The 25,689-nt window shown below is 39.6% G+C and overlaps 1 protein-coding gene across 10 annotated transcripts in view; it reads right to left on the reverse strand.

Annotated features, from left to right (window-relative positions):
* The window catches only part of LOC121133291, an 81,153-nt gene that overhangs the window by 39,762 nt on the left and 15,702 nt on the right, over nt 1-25,689 (reverse strand). For 8 of the 10 annotated variants that reach the window (XR_005870111.1, XR_005870112.1, XM_040729433.1 and 5 more), the window contains exons 3-10: nt 19,280-19,353; nt 18,418-18,442; nt 12,078-12,148; nt 11,370-11,394; nt 9,923-10,036; nt 4,716-4,786; nt 4,006-4,030; nt 2,444-2,557 (exon numbers count right to left, since the gene is read on the reverse strand). Coding sequence is in view for 8 of the 10 variants with exons in the window: in XM_040729433.1 (XP_040585367.1) it covers nt 2,444-2,557; nt 4,006-4,030; nt 4,716-4,786; nt 9,923-10,036; nt 11,370-11,394; nt 12,078-12,148; nt 18,418-18,442; nt 19,280-19,353 (519 nt within the window). In the remaining 2 variants the exon portion in view is untranslated. Of the gene's footprint in view, nt 1-2,443; nt 2,558-4,005; nt 4,031-4,715; nt 4,787-9,922; nt 10,037-11,369; nt 11,395-12,077; nt 12,149-18,417; nt 18,443-19,279; nt 19,354-21,983; nt 22,072-25,689 lie in introns of those variants that run through there. The other 2 variants (XM_040729428.1, XM_040729430.1) reach the window with 2 other exon arrangements.

Raw genomic sequence — 25,689 nt, forward strand, 5'->3', positions numbered from 1 at the left:
TCTGTGCCTGATTCTCTTAATCTACCATGCATTTTCCAGGTTCAATTTCTTGTCCTCAGTCTTACATCAGGTGCCTTTACCGCTGAGCCATGTTACTGGCCCCATAAAAAAATTTTATGATAAAAATCACACAGTACATCCAATCCCTGAGATGATTTTGAGTACAGGGTAATTGCCCCTCTATTCAGGCTCAGCTGGCCACCAGTAGACAATTACCTATGTCCATGTAGTAAAGGTCTGATCCACCTTTATTAGAGATCCAATTGCCTTTCAAGGTACAAACCTGTTCTAAGGGTTCTTTGCTGTTCTCTCCTAGTGACCTTTTCAATCTCATGAGCTATGTGGGGATTGAGGAAATATCTAGGATACCCAGGACTGAGGCTGAAGAGCATGTATGGGAGTTAGTCCACATTGCCTAGACAATGTCTTCCAATACACAGAATCACCAATAAAGGAACCGGTGGATTGGACCACACAGGCCTCCATGGCATGCCAGACCAAGACACATAGTAATCATGAAAGAGAAGAAGCTGGGAAGGATAGGGGCCAGGAGTACTAGGAAGGGAGACTGAAAGCTGGGAGACAGAAGTAGAATCACACACAGCTCAGAATCAGATTGAAACTATGAATTCAACCTACAGATACACGCTATGAAAAGGAGCCCAAAGCCACCTCAGAATGAGAGAATCCATAGAAGCAGATATACTTCTGATGAGCCTAGTTTGTGAGCCTACTGAGGACATGGCAGTGAAGTCACTGAGAGGACAGAGACTCCTTAGATCAAATTTCATGTCCCCAGGAAAGATGACAAATGTCAGACCATGCCAAGTGGGTGGGACTCAAGTGCTGACAGCACAAGGGACAGACACATCCTATGGTTGCCTACACAGCTAATCCCCTCATGTCTATATCCTTTAATCTGAGGAGTATGGGCAGTATTTTACAGAATTCACAAACTCAGTCTCTGCATCTTGGAGGATGAAGTAAGGATGCCTCTAAAAGCATCAAGGATGGGTCTGAGTATAGATCCGTTTGCCCCCATCATCCATTAATTGAAGGGTCCAAGATAGAAATCAGCCTGTAACCTGCCTTGACTCAGTCACCCAGTATGCCAGTTAAAGTTAAGGAGCATAGACTGCTAAAAGCTGAAGACACAGATGAAGCCTTTACTTTTCACGACATCGATAGTGTTACAATGGGGTCATACCAGAGTAACCTACTATTTATTTATCAGTCTGTGAATGTCCTTTAACGAGGGACTAAATGGTCAGTAGAGGAACAATTAGGCACTACTACAATATCCCACTGGACCTAGGGAAAGTATCTCCTTATTCTGCACCACTAGGAGGACTTGGCAAGATCTTTAGTTATATATTTATATTTTAGTGCACAGGAAGCGGTGGTCTCTTCCACCAGAAAGACTGGGTTTATCACAGATTGAAACACCAAACTGATCACTACCTTTTGGGGACACTGTGATGGTACAAATGTCAAGATGATAAGGGCCATGGCAGTAGAGCATTATCTTGACAGGGTTAACTGAGAAGTGGTATTGTGCCTGGGGCTGAGATCCACAACTGTAAAGGGAGAAGGTGAGCAGAGCATAAGCCCTCCATTGCCTTATTCATGTTGCATTGAACCTGTGCCTCAGGCTCCTGGATCTATGGGTTCTCAGCAAATATGCACACCACACTCATGATAGCATGACAAAATGATCACTCCACCTTTGGTATGTTTGGGATATAGCATTTTAACAAAGAAAAAGTACCTTAGGTACACATATACCATGGAGAGCTTCTAAGCACAATTGGACATTTGGGAGTGACAGATACTGAAGAACATTAAATGTTAATGTCTGCCTTCAAATGACAGAGCCAGAAGCAAAGAGTACTTAAGCCTTTCAACATGACAAGACTACCATGATGCCTTTGAATGGAAGAGGAAAAGCACAGAAACCTCCTTCCATTTCTTTGTCCCTACTGTTCTTTCCCATAAGCACAGGCTCTGACACACTACTCCAGGGAGCCACTCCACTTGGGACAGTCCAGAAATGCTGTTATCGGTTTCAAATTTTGTCCTAACTGATGACAATTTTGAAAATCACCATGTCAATTTGCTTACACTGAGTTCATCTACATTAAAAGTTTCTGGGAGAAAGTAACAGAGAGTTGGTTCATCTATTCCTTCTTGCCTCAGGTGAAGTGAAAATGACAGAGAGCAGATTGAGTTAACCTTTCCTATGTTTATTGTTACTCAATGGCTTCAACACTTAATGTAAAATTCCTTTTTAATTCTTTGTCTGAATTCAACTGATGAACTATGCAAATTAACATCATCTACCTTGGAAACTAATGCTAAGTTCATCATCTTTACCCTTTATAATACAATTAAGATCCACAACTACTATATATCACCCAACAAAATTATTGCATTTCAACAGTACCTTCCATTTCACTTTGTGGAGTTTGTTTGGAAGTACCAGCTTGGACTTGAGGTTCTTCTGTGTCCCGAGGAAAAACAGCACTATTCTGAGAGAGTTTCCTCCAGATTTTGGACACTGGGAATGCAGTAACAGCAATGACAGTTTCATGGCAGACAATAGACCAAACCATTCTTCTTTTCTACATTCATGACATGACTTTTCTGCAGGCACTGTCATCAGAGTCACAGTGGTGACTAGGGAGATCATTGAGTGCACTGCATACTCCAGAATGTATTATATTTATGGTGTAGGGAAGTCATAAATCCATGTCAGTGTGACAGTGTGGTGTTTCCCAGCTGACTGTATGTGCCTAATGAGTGCTCACATTCAAACTTAGGGAATGCCCACTCCTAAGACGGAAAATTTCTGGAGCACAGAGTATTTCAGACTTTTTTTAATTTTATGATTATAATTTTTATTTAAATTAGAAACCAGCTTCTTTTACATGTCAATCACAGCTCCCTCTCAGTACTCTGCTCTCCAGCACCCCACCAAAGGTGTATTCTCATTGGATATAGAGAGCACTCCTCCTTTAATATCAGCACACTGAAGGCTGAGGCAGGTGAAGTTATGAGTTCCAGGCCAGTGTGGCATATGTGTAGGTAGTTCTAGTACAGGTATAGACACACAGTGTGTTCCTGTCTCAAATACAAACCAAAAGAAAACACTGTATTCTCAAAGACTGAGATGGTATAGATCAAGTTCCAGTTGGTGACTGCAGTCTTCAGGGCACACTGCCCCTAAATTGTGTCCCCCTTTGTACCCATGTTGATGTTGTACAATCTGTTACGCTTTTCTTCAGAACTTACTGGAATGCATTATGGCTAAAAGAAAATCATTTGGAACCATCTACTGCACTTTCCTTTGTATTTTATCGTTGAGTCTCTGTCACCTGAAAAGAAGTATGTGTGATTGTCTAACATTCAATGCTATGAATGGCTGCTGCATGCTGGAAGACATGACCTTGGACTTTTAACCACTACAGCAGCCATTGTGGCATTGGGGATCCCTATTGATTGGCCTTATTGCAGGCAGATGCAAGAAGGGAGAACTCTTCGACAGGAATACTGTGTCCTTGATGGAATAAGTAGTGTCTCTTGAGAGTCAGAGTGCCTCATCACTATCTCTGACCTCTGGTTTATTCATTTATGGATGAACACACAAACCTATGACTGACCCTGTATAACTAAGATGAGGCTTGAATACATTTGAGCATCTGATTTTCAATTTACATATCTGTCACTGGAAATTGGGCTGCAAAAATGGCATGTGTTTTTTAGGGAAAAGAGCACAGTAACTCAAACTATAATGGATTCTTGTGGAATACAAGGAATATATACTTATCTAAGATTTCTCATTTTGTGTGACATTTCACTAAAAAAAAGTAACAAAAAAATCTAAAACTCCAATTCTCATGTCATTAGGTATCTTAGGTCATTGTGGTGCATCACACAAAATAGAGTGAGTGTTTACACAATTTGTCTCTAAACTGTGTCTTAGGAAAGTGATCCAACAATACATACCAGATCTGTGTTTTTTAGATACCACCTGTAATCAATAGGAAAGAAAATATTTAATGCCATGATCTTGAGTAATGTTTGTAAAGGCTTTGGTTTATCCAATGACATGGTGTAATTGCAATCAGGACAGAGAAGAGCAATAAAGAGAAGACTATATTAATGGGTACATTATTTGATGATGTCACAGGAGATCTGGGACTCTTATTTTTTGACAAAAACTAGTACCTTTCAAACCTTTTGTGAATCAAAGGCAGATGAGGCAACCTGTCTGGCCTCTAGAGGTTATAAAACCTATACCACATACCATCTAGGAAAACTTGTATTTTTCCATAAGATGTTTTATATTTCCAGGGCCTGTGGAGTGGAAATAACTTGAGTAAATGACCCAAAGCTTGATGTGTTGGAAGTTTAGTGTGTCCAGCTAGAGGAAGTTCAGTATTCAGCTTGTCAGATCTTTAAACCATGAGGACTAGTGTGCATTATAGGCGCTCACCTTGATGGAATCACTCATAAAGCAGGACACAAATTGTGCCATATTGTGATGTATGCTGTCTTGAATCAAGACCAAGTAGGTACAGTTACATTCCCTCCTCCAACTAAATAAACGCTCTAATGCCTCACACCAGTTTCATGATTCAAATATATTACCCGCTGAAATATGAGGGGAGCACTTATGTAACCTTTCTGCCTTAGAGAAAGGAAAACAGTCTTACCTTCACCATCCTCACTGGTGGCTTTCGCTGGTCCCTTGGTGAAGTTTCACTGTTAGCAGGGTCAGGGGCCACTAGGGGAACACAAAGTGACTCTCAGTTCCCAGGAATTATTACTATTTACAGGGGATCTTTTCTTGATGTGAATAACTACACATGGACTCAGTACATATGACTAAACCTAAAGAAAAATATGGTTGGGTTGTTGCAGGACTGTCTTTCAGCAAGAAAAGATCCAAAGAGAAATTAGGAACAATTATTCTCCCTTTCTAAGGAATGGGAATCTAAAGCATTGTGAAAGAATCAGTTATATCATGTAAAAGTGAAATAAATTTTTCAATTTTTTTTACATTTTTTCCACTTGGGAGGCACAAAAGTTGGCTATGCATCAAGTTGAAGTGAACCTTCTGGTCCTGGTTCTCTCAGGTCACCATGCATTTTCCAGGTTCAATTTCTTGTGCTCAGTCTTTGAGCAAGTGCCTTACTGCTGAGTCATCTTGCTGCCCCCATACAAAAAAATCTTTCCTTTTTCCTTTTTTTTCTAATTTAAATTAGAAACAAGCTTGTTTTACATGTCAATCCGAGTTCCCTCTCCCTCCCCTCCTCCCCTGCTCCCCAATGACTCCTTATCCTATTCCCTTTCTGCTACCCAGGGAGGGTGAAGCCTTCCATGTGGGATCTTCAAAGACTGTCACATCATTTGGAGCAGGGCCTAGGCCCCCACCCTTGTATGTAGGCCAAGAGAGTATCCCTCTATGTGGGAAGGGCTCCCAAAGTCCATTGATACACTAGGGATAAATACTGATCCACTACTAGAGGGCCCAGAGATTGCCCAGGCCTCCTAACTGACACCCATGTTCAGGGTCTCTTGAACAGTCCTATGCTGATTTCCCAGCTATTAGCCTGGGGTCCATGAGCACTCCCTTGTTCAGGTCAGCTGTTTCTGTGTGTTTCTCCACCCTGGTCTTGACCTCTTTGCTCATCACTCCTCCCTTTCTGCAACTGGATTCTTGGAGTTTGACTCAGTGTTTAGCTGTGGGTGTCTGCTTCTGCTTCCATCAGCTACAGGATGAAGGCTCTGGGATGGCATACAAGGTACTCATCAATCTCATTATAGGGGAAGGGCATTTAAGGTAGCCTCTCCAATATGGCTTAGATTCTTAGTTGGTGCCATCCTTGTAGAACTCTGGACATTTTCCTAGTGCCAGATTTCTCTTTAATCGTATAATGGCTCTTTCAATTATGGTATCTCATTTCTTGTTTTCTTCTTTTCTTCCCTGATTCTATCTTTCTGCTCCCTCATGTCCTCCTCTCCCCTCCTCTTCTCCCCTTCTCTTTGTCCTAACTCCCTCTCCCCTCCCCCCATGCTCCCCCTTGGCTCAGGAGATCTTGGCCTTTCCCCTACTCTGGGAGACCATGTATATTTCTCTTAGGGTCCTACTTGTTTCCTAGATTCTCTGGCAGTGTGGATTCTAGGCTAGAATCCTTTGCTCTATGTCTAAAATCCATACAAAAGTGAACACAGACTATGTTTGTCTTTTTGTGACTGGGTTACCTCACTCAGGATGGTTTCTTCTTCTTCCATCCATTTGTCTGCAAATTTCAAGATTCCATTGTTTTTTCCACTAGGTAGAACTCCATTGTGTAAATGTACCACCTTTTCTCTATCCATTCTTTGGCTGAGGGGCATCTAGGTTGCTTCCAGGTTCTGGCTATTACAAATAATGCTGCTATGAACATAGTTGAACAGAGCTCCTTGTTGTATGGATGTGCATCTTTTGGGTATATGCCTAAGAGTGAAATTACTGGATCTTGAGGAATACTGATTCCCATTTTCCTGAGGAACCACCATACTTATTTCCAAAATGGCTGCAATAGTTTGCACTCCCACCAGCAGTGAAGGAGTATTCCCCTTTCTCCACATCCTCTCCAGCACAAACTGTCATCTTTGTTTTTGATTTTAGCCATTCTGACAGGAGCAAGATGGTATCTCAGAGTTGTTTTGATACCTAAGAATGTAGAGCAGTTTCTTAAGTGTCTTTCAGCCATTTTAGATTCTTCTACTGAGAATTCTCTGGCTCTATTATTCATTTTTTAATTGGATTATTTGGTGTTTTGGTGACTAGCTTCTTGAGTTCTTTGTATATTTTGGAGATCAGCCCTCTGTTAGATGTGGGGTTGGTGAAGACCTTTTTCCATTCTGTTTTGGCTTGTTGACTGTGTTCTTTGCCTTACAGAAACTTCTCAGTTTTGGGAGGTCCCATTTATTGTGGATCTCAATGTCTGTTCTACTGGTATTATGTTCAGGTAGCAGTCTCCTTTACCAATTCATTCAAAGGTACTTCCCACTTTCTCTTATAAGAGGTTCAGTGTGGCTGGATTTATGTTGACTTCTTTGATCCATTTTTACTTAAGTTTTGTACATGGTAATAGATATGGATCTATCTGCAGTCATCTACATGCTAGCATCCAGTTATGCCAGCCCAATTTGTTGAAGACTCTTTCTTTTATCCATTGTATACTTTTAGCTTCTTTGTCAAAAATCAGGTGTACAGGGGTGTGTGGGTTAATACCAGGGTTTTCAATTTGATTGCATTGGTCTACGTCTATTTTTATGCCAATTCCAAGCCAATTTCAGGACTATAGCTTCATAATAGAGCTTGAAGTCAGGGATGGTGATGCCTCCAGAAGTTCCTTTATTGTACAGGGTTGTTTTGTCTCTCTTGGGCCTTTTGTTTTTCCACATATAGTTAAGCATTGTTCTTTGAAGGTATGTGAAGAATTGTGCCAATATATTTTGATGGGGATTGTACTGAATCTGTAGATTGCTTTTGGCAAGATTTCTATTTTTACTATGTTAGTCCTACCTATCCAAGAGCATGGGAGATCTTTCTAAAAATCACACAGTCCATGAGATGATTTTGAATGAGGGTTATTTGCCACTCTCTTCAGGCTCAGCTGCCCAGCAGTAGACGATTCTCTATGTCCATGTAGTAAATGTCTGATCCACCTTTACTAGAGATTCAACTGCCTTTCAAGATAAAAACCTTTTCTAAGAGGGGTTCTTTTCTGTTGTCTCCAAGTGATCTTTTGAATCTCATGAACTTTGTATGAGATAGACATTTAAGGATCACAGGAAGACCTAAAACAAGTAGGGATGTGACTGGGGACATTAATGAAAGTTATCCGACATTGCATCTAAAATGTCTTCCAGTAGACAGAATCCCCAATAGGTTTTGGTTAGAAGGAACTACATATTCCTCCATGTATGAAAGAGAAGTGGCTGGAAAAACAAAGGGGCAAGAGGTAATAAGAAGGGAGAATGAAGGGTGGGGGCAAAAATTGGAATCCTATGCATCTGTCATATACATCTCAGAAGCAGGGAGACACTGAACCTACAGATACAGTCTATGAAAGGAAGCCAAAAAATGCAGAATGAGAAAATTCAATATAAGAAGACATACTTCTTATAAAGCCAGGCTGTGAACTTAACAAGGAAGTGACAGTGAAGCCACTTAGAAGAGATTCCTTAGATTACACAATCATGTCCCCAGGAAAGATGAGATACACCAGACCATACCAAGAGGATGGGACTCAAATATGACCACACAAGGGACAGACACATCATATAGATACTTGGAGAGCTGATCCCTCATGTATATATCCTTTATTCTGAGGAGTACGGGCAGTATTTTGAGGGAAACACACAAACTCAGTTTCTGCATATTGGAGGATTAAATAAGGATGCCTCTAAGGCCTCAAAGATAAGCCAGAGTGTAGACTCTTTTTCTTTCATCATTAAGGCAAAGGATCCAAGATAGATATCAGCCTAGAAACTCTCTTGACTTAGTCACCTAGAATGCCAGTTAAAGTTAAGGAGCATAGACTGATAAAAGCTGAAGACACACACGAGGACTTTACTTTTCAAGACATTTCTAGCTTTGCAATGAGGTCACACTAGAGAAGCCTGCTAGCTATTTAGCAGACTACCTTGAGGGTGCCCCTTAAAGAGGGATTGATGATCAAAGTTGACCAAGGAGGCACTACTACAAAGTCCTAATGGACCCAGGGAAATTATTTGCTTATTCTGCATTTCTAGGAGAACTGTGGAAGACACACACACACACACACACACACACACACACACACACATATACACAAACACACACCAAATTGATCAGTACCTTTTGGCTTTTGGGGGCACTGTGATGGTTAACCACTAAAGTCAAGATGATAAGGGCCAGATCTCTAGGCCATGGCAGTAGGGCATTATCTTCACAGGGTTAACTGAGGAAGTAAACTGTCCCACTGTCAGTGCTATTGTTCCTGGCACTGAGATCCACAACTATATAAGGAGAAGGTGAGCAGAACATAAGCCCTCCTTTGCCTTATTCTTGTTGCCCTGGACGTGTGCCTCAGACTCCTGAACCTATGGGTTCTCAGCAAATATGCACACCATACTCATGACAGCATGGCAAAATGGATGCTCCTCCATTGGTGTGTTTTGTTCATAGTATTTCAGCAAACAAACTGGGAAAGTACCATAGGCACAAATTCCATGGAGAGCTACTGAGTACAATTGGACATTTGGGAGTGACAAATGCTGAAAAACATTAAATGTTAAAAGTCTGCCTCCAAATGACAGAGATAGAAGCAAAGAGTACTTAAGTCTGACAACACAACTAGACTACCATGATGCCTTTGGAAGAGGAAAAGCAATGCAACCTTGTCCCATTTCCTTGACTGTACTGTTCATTCCCATAAGTACAGCATGTAACACACTACTCCAGGGAGCCACTGCACTTGAGACAGTCCAGAAATGCTGTTGTCTGTTTCAAATTTTGTCCTAACTCTTGACAATTTTGAAAATCACCATGTCAATCTTGAGACTGCTTATATTTAGTTCATCGCAGTTAAAGGTTCTGGGAGAAAGTAATAGAGAGGTGGTTCACCTATTCCTGCCTGCAGCAGGTGAAGTGACAATGACAGAGGGAAGATTGACTTCACCTCTCCTATGTTTATTGTTACTTAATGACTGCAACACTTAATGTAAAATTCCTTTTTAATTCTTTGGCTGAATTCAACTGAGGAACTACGCAAATTAACATTATCTACATTGCAAACTAATGCTAAGTTCATCATTTTCACCCCCTAGAATGATTCACAACTATCATATAACCACAATTGAAATTATTGCTTTTCAACAGTACCTTCCATTTCACTTTCTGCTCTTTCTTTGGAAGTACCAGCTCGGACTTGATATTCTTCAGTGAACCGAGGAACAAAAGTGTAATTCCGACAGACTTTTCTCCCCATTATGGACACTGAGAGTCAGAAATATCAGTTTCATGGCAGAAAATAGAAGAAAGCAGTCTGTTTTTCTACATCCATATCATGAATGTTCTGCAGGTACTGTCATCAGAGTCACAGTGGTGATTACGGAGACCACTGATTACACTGCTTACTCCAGCATGGTGTAGGGAAGTCATAAATCCATTGTCAGTATGATAGTGTTGTGTTTCCCTGCTATATATATGTACCTAATGAGTGCTCACATTCAAATCTTAGTGAATGCTCTTTCCTGAAAGAAAAAACTTCTGGAGCACAGATTGTACCTGCATTTAAAGATGTACTCTCATTGGATATAAACAGCACTCTATAGGCAGAGGCAGGTGAAGTTGTGTGAGTTCCAGGCCAGTGTGGTTTATGTGTAGGTAGTTCTAGTACAGGTATAGACACACAGTAAGTCCCTGCCTCAAAAACAAAGCAAAAGAAAACACTGTATTCTCAAAAAATGAGATGGCATATATCAAGCTCTAGTTGGTGACTGCAGTTCTCAGGGCACACTGCCCCTAAATTGTGTGTATCCATGTTGATGTTGTACAATCTGTTATGTTTTTCTTCAGAACATACTGGAATGTATTATGATTAACAGAATCCAATTTTGGAACTATGCACCCCACTCTCCCATGTCATTTATTTAATTTTTAGAATCTGTCACCTAAAAATCGGGATGTGTGCTTCTGCCTTTTGAAGAATAGATGGTCTGTTGCATGCTGAATGACACTACCTAGAACTTCTACCCACTGCAGCAGTCATTGTGGCATTTGGGATCCCTATTCATTTGCCTTATTGCAGGCAGATGCAAGAAGGCAGAACTATTTGACAGGATTATTGTACCCTTGATAGAATAAGTAGTGTCTCTTGAGAGTCATAGTTAAGGAGGTACCTCATAACTATTTCTGACCTCTGGTGTATTCATTTATGGATGAACACACAAACATATGGCTGACTCTATTTAACAGAGATGAGGTTTGAATACATTTTTGTAGGTAACTTGTATTCTGATTTTCAATTTACATATCTGTCACTGAAAATTTGAATGGGTAAATGTTGTGATATTTTTTGGAGGGGGAGATTGAGATAAGAACTGGAGTACAATACCTCAAAATATTAAAGGATTGCTGTTGAATACAAGGAACATACACATATTTATGATTTCTTACTGGATATGTCCCTTTCCTAAAAAAACACTAAAAAATATATAAAACCAAAATTCTCCTCTCATTAGGTATCTTACATCACAGTGGTGCATCACAGAAAATACAATTGGTCTTCTTAAAATGTGTCTTAGGAACATGATCCAAAAATACATACCAAATGTGCTTTTTGTAGACACCACCTGCATACAATAGGAAAGAAAATATTTAATGCCATGATCATGCTGAGCAATGTCTACAAAGCCATTGTTTTTCTACTGACAGTGTAATTGCAGCTAGGACAGAGAAGAGCAGTAAAGAGAAGACTATATTAATGGGGACATGATTTTATGATGTCAAAGAAGATCTGGGACTCTGTATTTTGTGACAAAAAAAATGTAACTTCCATACTTAGTTCTGAGTCAAATGCAGATGAGGTAAATGTGTCTGGATTCCAGAGTTGTAAACGTACATCACATAGCAAATGAAAACTTGTATTTTTCTAAGATGTTTTCTGTTTCTAGGACCTCTGGTTTGGAAATAACATGAGTATACGACCCAAAGTTTGATGTGTTGGAAGCTTAGTGTGTCCAGCTTGAGGACATTCAGTATTCAGCTTGACAGATCTTTAAACCATGAGTGCATTAGAGGCACCCATCTTGATGGAATCACTCATAAAGCAGGACACAACTTGTGCCACATTGTGATGCATGCTGTCTTGAAGGAAATCAAAGTTGGTACAGTAACATTCCTCCTCCAACTAAATAAACTCTCTAATGCCCATGATGACTCAGACCAGCTTCATGATTCAAATGTAATATCCTCTGAAACAAGAGGGGAGCACTGATGTAACCTTTCTGCCTCAGAGAAAGGAAAACAGTCTTACCTTCACCTTCCTCACTGGTGGATCTCGCTGGTCCCTTGGTGAAGTTGCACTGTTAGCAGTTTTAGAAGATGCTAGGAACAAAAAAGTGACTCTCAATTCCCAGGAATTATTATTATTTATAGGGGATTTTTCCTTGATATGGATAAAAGCTTAGTATATTTTACTACACCAATTGAACACTATGTTGAGGTTGTTGTTGGACTTCCAAGAAGAGAAATTAAGGCCAAGAGATGACCTGGAAAGAAATGAAGAACATGAACAGATTTTTTCCTTCTAAGCAATGGGAATTTATAGCATTGTAAAAGACTGTGACATATGGTGTAAAGATGAAATAAATCTTTCCCAAACTTACTTCTTATAATACTTGTTTGGGAGGTCCAACATCTGGCTGGGGATCCATCATATTTAAACCTTTTAAACCCTCTGTGCCTGATTCTCTCAGGCCACCATGCATTTTCCAGGTTCAATTTTTTGTCCTCAGTCTTACATCAAATGCCTTTACCGCTGAGCCATGTCACTGGCCCCATAAAAAAATTTTATGATAAAAATCACACAGTACATCCAATCCCTGAGATGATTTTGAGTACAGGGCAATTGCCCCTCTATTCAGGCTCAGTTGGCCACCAGTAGACAATTACCTATGTCCATGTAGTAAAGGTCTGATCCACCTTTATTAGAGATCCAATTGCCTTTCAAGGTACAAACCTGTTCTAAGGGTTCTTTGCTGTTCTCTCCTAGTGACCTTTTCAATCTCATGAGCTATGTGGGGATTGAGGAAATATCTAGGATACCCAGGACTGAGGCTGAAGAGCATATATGGGAGTTAGTCCACATTGCCTAGACAATGTCTTCCAATACACAGAATCACCAATAAAGGAACCGGTGGATTGGACCACACAGGCCTCCATGGCATGCCAGACCAAGACACATAGTAATCATGAAAGAGAAGAAGCTGGGAAGGATAGGGGCCAGGAGTACTAGGAAGGGAGACTGAAAGCTGGGAGACAGAAGTAGAATCACACACAGCTCAGAATCAGATTGAAACTGTGAATTCAACCTACAGATACACGCTATGAAAAGGAGCCCAAAGCCACCTCAGAATGAGAGAATCCATAGAAGCAGATATACTTCTGATGAGCCTAGTTTGTGAGCCTACTGAGGACATGGCAGTGAAGTCACTGAGAGGACAGAGACTCCTTAGATCAAATTTCATGTCCCCAGGAAAGATGACAAATGTCAGACCATGCCAAGTGGGTGGGACTCAAGTGCTGACAGCACAAGGGACAGACACATCCTATGGTTGCCTACACAGCTAATCCCCTCATGTCTATATCCTATAATCTGAGGAGTATGGGCAGTATTTTACAGAATTCACAAACTCAGTCTCTGCATCTTGGAGGATGAAGTAAGGATGCCTCTAAAAGCATCAAGGATGGGTCTGAGTATAGATCCGTTTGCCCCCATCATCCATTAATTGAAGGGTCCAAGATAGAAATCAGCCTGTAACCTGCCTTGACTCAGTCACCCAGTATGCCAGTTAAAGTTAAGGAGCATAGACTGCTAAAAGCTGAAGACACAGATGAAGCCTTTACTTTTCACGACATCGATAGTGTTACAATGGGGTCATACCAGAGTAACCTACTATTTATTTATCAGTCTGTGAATGTCCTTTAACGAGGGACTAAATGGTCAGTAGAGGAACAATTAGGCATTACTACAATATCCCACTGGACCTAGGGAAAGTATCTCCTTATTCTGCACCACTAGGAGGACTTGGCAAGATCTTTAGTTATATATTTATATTTTAGAGCACAGGAAGCGGTGGTCTCTTCCACCAGAAAGACTGGGTTTATCACAGATTGAAACACCAAACTGATCACTACCTTTTGGGGACACTGTGATGGTACAAATGTCAAGATGATAAGGGCCATGGCAGTAGAGCATTATCTTGACAGGGTTAACTGAGAAGTGGTATTGTGCCTGGGGCTGAGATCCACAACTGTAAAGGGAGAAGGTGAGCAGAGCATAAGCCCTCCTTTGCCTTATTCATGTTGCATTGAACCTGTGCCTCAGGCTCCTGGATCTATGGGTTCTCAGCAAATATGCACACCACACTCATGATAGCATGACAAAATGATCACTCCACCTTTGGCATGTTTTGGTCAGTATTTCAGCCAACAAACTGGGAAAGGCTTAAATTCCATTGAGAGCTACTTAGCATTAGACATTTGGTACTGACAAATGCTAAAAAGCATTAAGTGTTAAAAGTCTGCCTTCAAATGACAGAGCCAGAAGCAAAGAGTACTTAAGCTTAACCATATAACTAGACTACCATGATGCCTTTGGAAGAGGAAAAGCAATGTAATCTTGTGTCATTTCCTTGTTGGTACTGTTCTTTCCCATAAGCACAGGGTGTGGCACACTACTCCAGGGAGCCACTCCACTTGGGACAGTCCAGAAATGCTGTTTTCTATTTCAAAATTTGTCCTAATTGTTTCCGATTTTGAAAATTACCATGTCAATCTTGAGACTGCTTACACTGAGTTCATCTACATTAAAGGTTTCTGGGAGAAAGTAATAGAGAGGTGGTTCACCTTTTCCTGCCTGTACCAGGTGAAGTGACAATGACAGAGAGAAGATTGACTTCACCTCTCCTACGTTTATTGTTACTTAGTGACTGCAACATCTGTCTATATCCAGTTCATTCACATTAAAGGTTTGTTAGAGAAGGTAATAGGGTAGCTTACCTATTCCTGTCTGTACTAAGTAAACTAACAGTTTGAGTTCATCTTTGCCCTGCTTTTTGTTGCTCAATGACTGGAAAAGGTGAAGTTAAAATTCATTCTTAAATTGTGTGGTTGAATTTCAACTCATGAACTATTTAAATTAACATTATCTAAATAGAAACTAATTCTAAGGTTGTCGTCTCCCCCCCTTAGTGTACAAAAATTTCCTGCAACTGCTATATATCTCCCAATGAAATTATTGCCTTTCGCCGGGCGGTGGTGGCGCACGCCTTTAATCCCAGCACTCGGGAGGCAGAGGCAGGTGGATCTCTGTGAGTTCAAGGCCAGGCTGGACCGACAGCCTCCAGAACAATACAGAGAAACCCTGTCTCGTAAAATCCAAAAAAATATGAAAAAAATGAAATTATTGCCTTTCAACAATTCCTTCTGTTTCACTTTGTGGTCTTTCTATGGAAGTGCCAGCTTGGACTTGAGAACCTTAATCAACCTCTTCAATAGCAGCATGCTTCTGGTGGTGTCTATCCAGATATTGGACACTGGTGGTGTATTAACAGCAAACAGTTTTGTTAACTTCATTCCAGGAAACCAGTAATGTTCTTTTGACCATATTCAAGCACTGTCATCAGAGTCACACTCTGATGCACTGCATACTTCAGCATGTATTACATTGATGATACAGGAAATTCATAAATTTATGTCACTGTGACAGTGTTAGAGAAGACCCACTTTACTGTGTTAAATTGACTTTGTACCTGATTAGCAGCATCCAAATCTCTCTTAGTCACATAAACACAGCAAAATTAATAAACTCCCTCACTTCTCTGTGGTCTTAGCTAGGATGCTATATACTATGAGACCTCTCAGTCCAAAATATAGATATACAAGTATATATTCATCCATTCATATACCCATCCATCCATACACACACACACACATGTAGACACACACACACACGTGCACGTGCACACATATTATTTATTATTTGTGAAACTTCGACTGAAGATTTGAAAGCAAAGTTAGCCTAAAGACATAGAGATAAATCAGTGGTGGTTCACACCTTTAATCCTAGGACTCAAGAGACGAAGGCAGATAGGTCTCCCTGAATTCAAGGCCACCCAGGGCTACATAAGATTAAATCAGTTTAAAAGAGTAACAGAACTCGTGCCTTCAATCCCAACAATGGTGTGATATAAAAGATAGGAGAGTCTTCAGTAGACTCGCTCTCAGGATTCCCCAGCCATGTTAACGAGAGTATAGCAGTCTGGGATTGCAGTGGGAGCTTTGGGGGAGCCAGGATAGTCCTTCAGTCTGAGGTAGAGGTAAGAGTTAGCTGCTGGCTGCTCTGCTTTTCTGATCTTCAGCTTGAAGCTTGAACCCCAATATCTGTCTCTGGGTCATTTATTTATTGTGCTACAGACATACACTATGGAATTGCTCTGTGGTATCTGCTAAATGGCATAAGAGTCAGCTACATATTAGTGAATCCAGGTAGCATAAGGTTTGTGTTGGTATCTCACATAACCAAGAGTAGAGAATGTATTTATTTTCACTCTTTACATTCACTGTAAGAAGTCATAGGAGAGCCCTAGCTTAACAGAAATGTGAGGTCTTCCTTCAGTGTTTTCAACCTGCTTGGTGCCTCTCAGTCAATGATTCACTGATCAGAAGACCACATTGAAAGGTCTAGACATGCTCAGATTCAAAGTCACTCAAAACCAAGTTGTCAAATGATGGTTAAGATGAAAAGAAACTTCCCTTCAACTAGCCAAACATGGGCATGTTCTCATCATACACTGAGAAGAACAGCAGCCAGATGCATTGGTAATATAATAAACAGTGCCTGTACACATCACTTTCCTGGTGACATCCTCATTGACTATCTGTACAGCCTTGATTAATTCTAGCTAAGATGCTGTAGTGACTACAAGAGTAATGACAGTGCACCATACATGACCATGCCTTCCTCACCAAACTCCTACCTTCTCTATACTGTTATGTTTTCATTTTTCAGAAAAGATCTCCATTCTAGTCTAGTCTGAAATTTACTCTACAGCAAAGAAGGACTTTGAACTCATGTTTCTCCTTCTTCCACTTCTCAATGACAAGGATTAGTAGGATTTAACCATCCTGGGTACATTTTAAACAGAACTAAGGAACTCTGGGTCATGGACATGCTAAGCATGCACTGAGGCAACTGGATCAAAACCTCCAGTCCATATTAGCATACTTGCTTCCCTTAATCTAAATACAATACACGAAAGTACTGAAAGAGTCATTGGACTACATATAAAATACTTTTGAAATGATGTTACTGAGTCTTATGTGGTTCACTGCTGAGCATATGTATCTGAGTGGTCATGCTGAAAATATGGGGACCAAATACCACTGAGAAGAAAACTACTGAAGCATAGAGGGTACAATATTTTTAGAGGTATAGTCCCAGTGGGTGTGGTAGTGAACTCCTTTTTTAACAGTAGTCTGTAGGCAAGAGGCAGGAGGAATTGTGTGAGTTCCAGGTCAGAAAGGTATATACAGAGTCCTGGGAGAGACATGGATACACAGTGAGACCCTGTCTCAAACAAGTAAGAAAGCAAACAAACAAAAAAAGAACACCATAGCAACAGCCAAAACCAAAACCCTATATTGTACAGAAAGTCAGATAGCACAGATCAACATCCAGGTGGAGACTGGAGTTCTTAGTGGACACAGTGCATAAATTGTGTTGCTTTTTGTGTCCATACAAATGTTGTTAAATGACGTAAAACTTTTCAGGTTTTACTGGAAGGAGCCGACCAAGTCTAGCTCAAATCCAGTTCACAACCATCGTATGTCAATGTAGTGGTTAACACACAGTCTCTGACCTACACCACATTGTGGGCTGTTTTCTTTCCTACTTCCTAACGTCTGCAGGCAGGTGAATTGCACTGTCCCAGCCTTCTGAATACTGTGGGAGGTGTGGCAGTCTTGGGGCATTCCTGTCACTTTGATTTATTGCAGCCAGATGTTGGAAATCTGGACACTCTTCCGTAGAGATTATTGTGCCAGTAGTGGTGTTAAATGAAGTGGCTGTACTGCATGTGTAAAGACCCTCATCACTTATTCTGAGCCTTGGTTAATTCACTTGCTTAGGAAAACACAAATCAAACTATTACATATGGCTGTGGTGAGCTTCAAACACACTATTATAGGTAAACTGCGAATATTAATTTTATTCTTAAGTTTAAAAAAAGTCTCCCAGAACAAGGACAGAGTCTGGGCTGGGTCCCCCATAGCTGACAAGGTAGCTCTAATCCTGATTTTTTTCTCAGCAGTTTCCCTGGGAATTGGGTTAGTGATATGGATATCTGTCTAGCTAAAATAAGTTTAGACACAGCCTGGCACACAAAATCTCAAACTAAGGAGGTAACAACAGGATGCAGCTACTTTAGACAGATGCCTATGATTCCTTACTTGAGGCATTACTTTTTTAAATCAAATTCCCAACTGCAAATTGATAGATGTGTTTTTTTTACTGTGGTGAACTAGACAAAAGACAAGCAGTATTCACACAATTCACATCTAAAACATGTCTTCAGTGACTCCAGAATACATACCACATTGGGGTTTTGTAGGCTCCACCTGCAATACAAAGGAAAGAAAACAGTGTGAGCTTGAATTATGGTTGGTTCTGTTTGTACAACTTCTTGGTTTACCTGTTTGCAGGTATTATTATACAAAGGACTGCCAAGTCCTTGGGTGGAAGATTCTGGATTAGTATATCACGTGATACTGACACAGAATGGCTCAGCATGTCTGATTCGTGACAAAAAAAACCAAAAACAAACAAACTAATAAAAACTAGTATGTTTCCCACTTTTGCTGACCTTGAGGCCATATCTGGCAAACCTGTGTGTTTGGCCTCCACTGACGGTTCAGCTAAGCTACATTACACACATGACAGAATAATTTACATCTGTCTATTATGATATTCATCTCTTTTATGGAACACTCCAATAATGTGCACACATCCTCATGTCTTAAAGTTCTCGGCACCTAGACATCCCCATACTGGGACATATGAGGCTTCTACCACATATGTCTTTGGGGAACATAACCAAATTCAACCTAAGCCAGAGGCTCTAGAAGTCATAAAAGGGGGGTTTCCCTTACATTAACCCACAAGGATGATAAGCCTATCAACTTCTAAGTGAAATTTGCATTCTTTTGTCTAAAGTAGAACATCATTCTCCCAAAGACACATCCCCAGTCAAACTTGCTTCTTGACATAAGCAAGTGTGAATGTTCTGTCCAATCACTAATCTGGTATAATTCTGTTTCCCCTTCTTCCTAAATATACTATTTCATGCTCTTGATAACCTAATCAAATTTATTTTTCAAGTGTGATAGTCATTGAAACATAGGGAATAATAATTAAACTAACTTTTGTCTCTTACATAAAGCAAAGAAACTTTTTACCTCCAAGAAGGTCTCTGGACACGTTTGTTCACCAGTTGAGTAATATGGGATAATTGCATGTTCTATAGGAACAACTAGAGGAACAGAAAATAACTGTCAGCTCATGGTACATTTATTCACCCAAGCCATCCTTCCTTGACATGGATAAAAGTGTATGTAACCAGCACATGCCATTAATTAGATGATTACTGGACTGTCTTCCTGATAGCAAATGTAGGCAAAGATTTAAAAAAATATAAAAACAGAGTCTTCATTTTCTGCTTTCTATGGGAATGGGAATCCAAAGCAATATGAGAATGGTTCAATATGTAACTACTGAGTGCATGTTTCAAAAACTTTTATACATTTATTCAGTTTGGGAGGTAGCACATCAGAGGACAATGTTTGGTGTCTAGTTCTCTCCTTCCACTATGTGGGTTCTGGAATTAGACTCAGAACACCAGGTCTTGTGACAAGCACTATTACCTACTGAAATATCTCACTCTGCCAAGCAAAATAAATCTCACAATTAAACCACATATCACCATCAATTCCTGAGATCATTTTGAACCCTAGAAGAACTGACAATTATTCAATATATCTCACAAGCATATTTCAACCTCCATCAACTGATACATTCTGATTCTGCATTCATCATAAAGAACATAGAATTTTAGCTTTGGTATCAAACATTTTACTGGGGAAGTGAATTTAGTATAAGGCATATGGTGTAACTGTATTTATCTATTCATCTTTTGACATAGAACAATAATTTACTGAAGAGTGGAAATTAGTAATAAGCATGCTGTGTCTTGTTTCTCCTTCGAGTCTTTATTATTCTATAAACTTTTGTAATCATGTGTTTTGTGGGATCCAATTTAAAACCAACAGTGATGGGGGAAAATAAGTGTCTGGATCCCTTTGACCACTCAAGTCCTTTAATATAGCTACACATGAGAATTGCTTCAGGGGTGATGTATACTCATAAAACTGGGTAGATATTCAAGATAACATGTGTATCACTCTTTCAGGGTGTGTAGCTCAAATATCTCTGCACTTCTAAGAGCCACATTCGTATTGCTCTTATACAAGGACCACATTTGTATTGACATTAGATACCAATTAATGATCTCTTCATCTGTAATTGGCTTTAGGCCAGGTATGAAGGTGGGTGTCCCAAACCTAAGAATCTGGTACTTCCTTATGATGATGATTAGTATGAAATGTGACACTGATGTAGCAATACCTGTCCTGGGCTAAGTGACCATGCATGGACTCTATGTCATAATGTAGGTAATGCCTAGGACTTCTATAGACTTGCAGATATCCTGACATGTACAAAGAAGATAGGACTTCTTGATTGGTGAGTAAGGTAACATTTTAGAGACTCAGGATAGTGGGCAATATGTCTAAGTTCACATCGAGGCTTTTCCATCTAAGAGCACATTCACCAGTGTGTGTGTGTGTGTGTGTGTGTGTGTGTGTGTGTGTGTGTGTGCGCGTGCGTGCGTGCGTGTGTTTTATTCCACCCCAGGAATTCACATAGTCAATAAAGAAAAACAAGTATCTGGGCTGTTGTTAAGTGATTTCAATGACAGTGATCTAAGCAGTATCAACACTCAGGAAGGTTAGTTATTTTAAAATGTCCTGCTATCTAAAGCCCCAAATTTTAAATGCCTAGGTCACTCTTCTTCTAATAATATATGATTGCTAGTCCTAAGAGCCTACCTTTCAAATTTGCCAACCTCTATTAAAAAGAAGTAAATATTTTAAAATGATGTCTATGTTGCCCTAAGTACACAATCAATGTCCATGCCTTAAAAAATCATTGTTTTCCAAAGTATTCTAGCTGCCTTAAGCATAGGCAGTGAATCCCTGTTTAATGAAATGAACCCTAGATTCTTTGACAGATTAACATTACATATTAAAACGTCTAGTATTAAAAGAACATTGACAACCTAAAATCTTAATTAACAGCTCTCCAAAAATGTGAGCATCTCTACATTTAGGTTTTGATCAATTCATGAAGACAGCTATAGCTCAGCTTTGTGAAAGAGCTCTGAAAGCAGGTCAGGATAACTAAATCACATAACACATGAAAACAGAAATAAGAGTTAACATGTCTCTTCAGAGCTGTGGTTCTACATACACAGAAACACAATTACTCTTTCAAACAATTCTTTTTGTTCAACATATACACACTCTTTATACTCATTGATGATTGCAAATTGATATCAACTCTCTAGTTAGTTCATCAGTCTCTATAATTCACCTCAGTCCTTACTTCCTTACTTCATGTGCTGAAATAGTGATCACGCATTCAGAACAAAACAATCACATTACAGTGTGAAATTTATCACAATATTTCTAGTACTATGAGTCACCCTGGTTTTCTAAGATTACTAATTTCAATACAGAGAACCAAGTACTTATTGCATAGTATATTTATGAAATAACATTGCAGTATTTATATATAGGTATATCTACTAAGGACAAACTTGAGGGAGGGAATATGAATTTGTATTATGTATATGTATATGTATATATATATATCACCCACATATACATACACATTAAATTATAGTCAATTTTTTCATAGAGAATATAATACACACAATACATAATAAAACATAGTCCTAACAATACAGAAGTTATAAAAGAAGATATTTTGAGAAATATTTGCTAGTCTAATTGAAGGAGTACTCAATGACTAGTAATGACATACCTCGACTGTTACAACAGTTCCCCATTATACTCTAATTCCAACACAATTATCACTCCACAATTTATAACCACATACTCTGAGGAAATTCTCAAAGTGTACTGGCATTCAGAACTGAGGCATGACTATATCTAAGAACGTGTCAGCAGAGTGTCATAGAACTCGCATAGTGAACTCATAATCCAATACATTCTATGACATCTAACAGCTGCTATCTAGTCAAATCTGCTCATGTACTCCAAGACTACAAGGAGGGTTATTATAAATGCCAGTGTACTTTACTAAGGATGACCAACTCCAAAGTAAATACCTCCCTCGCCCCACACAAAGCTTGCCCTCAAGAAAATGGACGTAAACAACAGAATTGTTCTGTGGTATCTGTTAAATGGCAGAGGAGTCAGCTACATATGAGTGAATCCAGGTAGCATGAGGTTTGTGATGGTATCTCACATAACCAAGAGTAGAGAATGTATTTATTTTCACTCTTTACATTCACTGTTTATGTAAGAAGCCATAGTAGGGCCCTAGCTTAACAGAAATGTGAGGTCTTCCTTCAGTATTTTCAACCTGCCCGGTGCCTCTCAGTGAGTGATTCTCTGATCAGAGGACCACATTGAGAGGTAAACTAGGCTTGCATATTTTCCAGAAATGCTCAGATTCAAAGTCACTCAAAGCCAAGTTGTCACATGATGGTTAGGATGAAAAGAAACTTCCCTTCAACTAGCCAAGCATGGGCATGTTCTCATCATACACTGAGAAGAACAGCAGCCAGATGCATTGGTAATATAATAAAACAGTGCCTGTGCACATCATTTTCCTGGTGACATCCTCATTGACTATCTGTACAGCCTTGTTTAACTCTAGCTAAGATGGTGTAGTGACTACAAGAGTATTGAGAATGCACCATACATGTCCATGCCTTCCTCACCAAACTCCTACCTTCTCTTTACTACTACGTTTTTGTTTTTCAGACAAGATCTCTGTAGTTTTTTTTAAATTCTTGCTCTTTGGGGGACCCCCACCCAGCTCCCAAATAAATGCATAAAGACTTATTCTTACTTAAGAATGCACACCCTTTTTGGGGGTTCAAGACAGGATTTCTCTGTATTGTTTTGGAGGATGTCCTCAAACTCTCGCTCTGAGACCAAGCTGGCCTCAGCCACCCCGGTGCTGGGATTAAAGGCGTGTGGTACCAATGCCCGGCATGAATGCGCAGCCTTATCTTGGCTTATTTCTAGCCAGCTTTTCTTAACTTTCATACCATCTACCTTTTGAATCTGGACTATTATCTTTTTCTATTCCATATACCTTCCTTTCCTTATTACTCCATGGCTTGCTGTGTAGTTGGGTGACTGGCCCCTGGACTTCTCCTGTCCTCCTATTCTTGATCCTTGATCTCTCTTCCCATATTTCTCCTCCAATTTATTCTCTCTGCCTGCCAGCCTCACTTCCCTACCATTTCTCTTTCCTAATTATTGCCCATTCAGCTCTTTATTAGACCAATAAAGTGATCTAGGCAAGCAAAGCAACACAATTTTGCATCATTAGACAAATATTCCAGAGAATAAACAAATGTAAAACACCCCAAACTAAGACAGCCTCACTGGCTAGGGGTGTGTAAATACCATCGCATCTTCCTATCAATGCAAGTCCATGCTTTCGCTCTCTCTCTCTCTCTCTCTCTCTCTCTCTCTCTCTCTCTCTCTCTCTCTCTCTCTCTCTCTCTCTGTCTCTCTCTGTCTATCTCTGTCTCTCTGACTCTCTCTCTCTCTTAGAAACACGTGTGCATGCACACACAACACCATAAAAATCTGAAACCAAAATATACATACTCATCAAATGAAAAATATTCCAAGAAGGCACTACAATTCTAAACATTTATGTACCAAACACAAGGGCACCCATATTCATGAAAGTACTACTGCTAAAATCACAGTAAAATCCTCACAGCAATAATGTGACTACAATATACTCTATTCAATAGCCAGGTTGTTTAGGCAAAACCTAATCAGAGACATGCTAGTGTTAAATAATACCCTAAACTATATGTACCTTGTAGATAACTAGTTAATATTTCACTCAAATATACAAGAACATACTTTCTTCTCAGCAGTTCTTGGGACTTTCTCCAAAATTGACCATATAACTGCACATGATGTCTCAACAGACACAAGAGAACTGAAATAGTACTCTGTATCTTATCTAAACACTATAACGATATTCGATGCTATATAGGGAAAACAATATATTTATTTACCAGAGAGAGAGAGTTGCACAGACCAGGAGTTAGAAGCGTGGATCAAATCTAGATATCAACAACAGCAGAAACAACAAAGTGTACAAAAACATGGAAACTGAACAACTAAATACTAATGAAAATTGAGTCAAGACAGAAATGAAGAAGGAAATTAAAACTTTTTTGGTTTTTGAGACAGGGTTTCTCTATGGCTTTGGAGGCTGTCCTGGAACTAGCTCTTGTAGACCAGGCTGGCCTCATACTCACAGAGATCTGCCTGCCTCAGACTCCCAAGTGCTGGGACAAAAGGCATGTGCCACCACTGCCTGGCTGAAAATTAAACTTTTTAGGATTGAATGAAGAAGGAAAACTCCAACCAAGGAAGTTAACTACACTCACAAAAACATAGGCAATAGATAATCCCACTTTACCAACAGCCAAAATAAAAAAGGAGGAAAATCCGCACACAGTACCACCACCAAATCCAAAACAAACAAGAATTAACAATTAATGGTCATTAATATTGCTCAACATTAATGGTCTTAACTTGCTTATAAAAAGACACAGCTACCAGAATGGATACGAAGACAGAATCCATCCTTCTGCTGCATACAAGAAACACACCTCACCTTCAAAAACAGATATTACCTCAGAGTTAAGGGTTGGGAAAATATTTTCCAATCAAATGGCCCCAAAAAACAAGCAGATATAGCAATTTTAATATCTAACAAATTAGACTTCAAACTAAAATCAATCAAAAGAAATGAAGAAGGACATTTCATATTCATCACAGAAAAAAATCCATCAAGATGAAGTCTCGATTCTGAACATCTATGCCCCAAATACAAAGGCATCCACCTTCATAAAAGAAACATTACTAAAACTCAAATCACACATAAAACCTCACACACTTATAGTGGGAGACTTCAACACCCTACTCTCACCACTACACAGGACCTCCAGACAGAAACTTAACCAAAAATCAAAGGAACCAACAGAAATTATGACCTGGATGGGTTTAACAGACTTCTATAGAGCATTCCATCCAAACACAAAAGAATATGCCTTCTTCTCAGCTCCACATGGAACCTTCTCTAAAATCGACCACATATTTGGCAACATAGCAAACCTCAACAAATAAAAAAAAATTGGAATAACTCCCTGTATTTTATCCAATCACCATGCTTTTAAGTTATAATTCAACAACAACACAAATTGCAGAAACCCTACAAACTCATGGAAATTGAACAATGAGCAATTGCATCATTCCTGAGTCAAGGAATAAATAAAATAAGAAATTAAAGACTTAATAGAATTCAGTGAGAAGGAAGACACAACATACCCAAACTTATGGGACACTTTCAAAGCAGTGCTAAGAGGGATGTTCATAGCACTAGGTGCCCACATGAAGAAACTGAAGAATAGTCACACTAGAGACTAATAGCACAACTGAAAGCTCTGGAACAAAAGAAA

Source organism: Mesocricetus auratus, unplaced genomic scaffold (genome assembly GCF_017639785.1).
Source record: "Mesocricetus auratus isolate SY011 unplaced genomic scaffold, BCM_Maur_2.0 Super-Scaffold_100021, whole genome shotgun sequence".
NCBI lineage: Eukaryota > Metazoa > Chordata > Mammalia > Rodentia > Cricetidae > Mesocricetus > Mesocricetus auratus.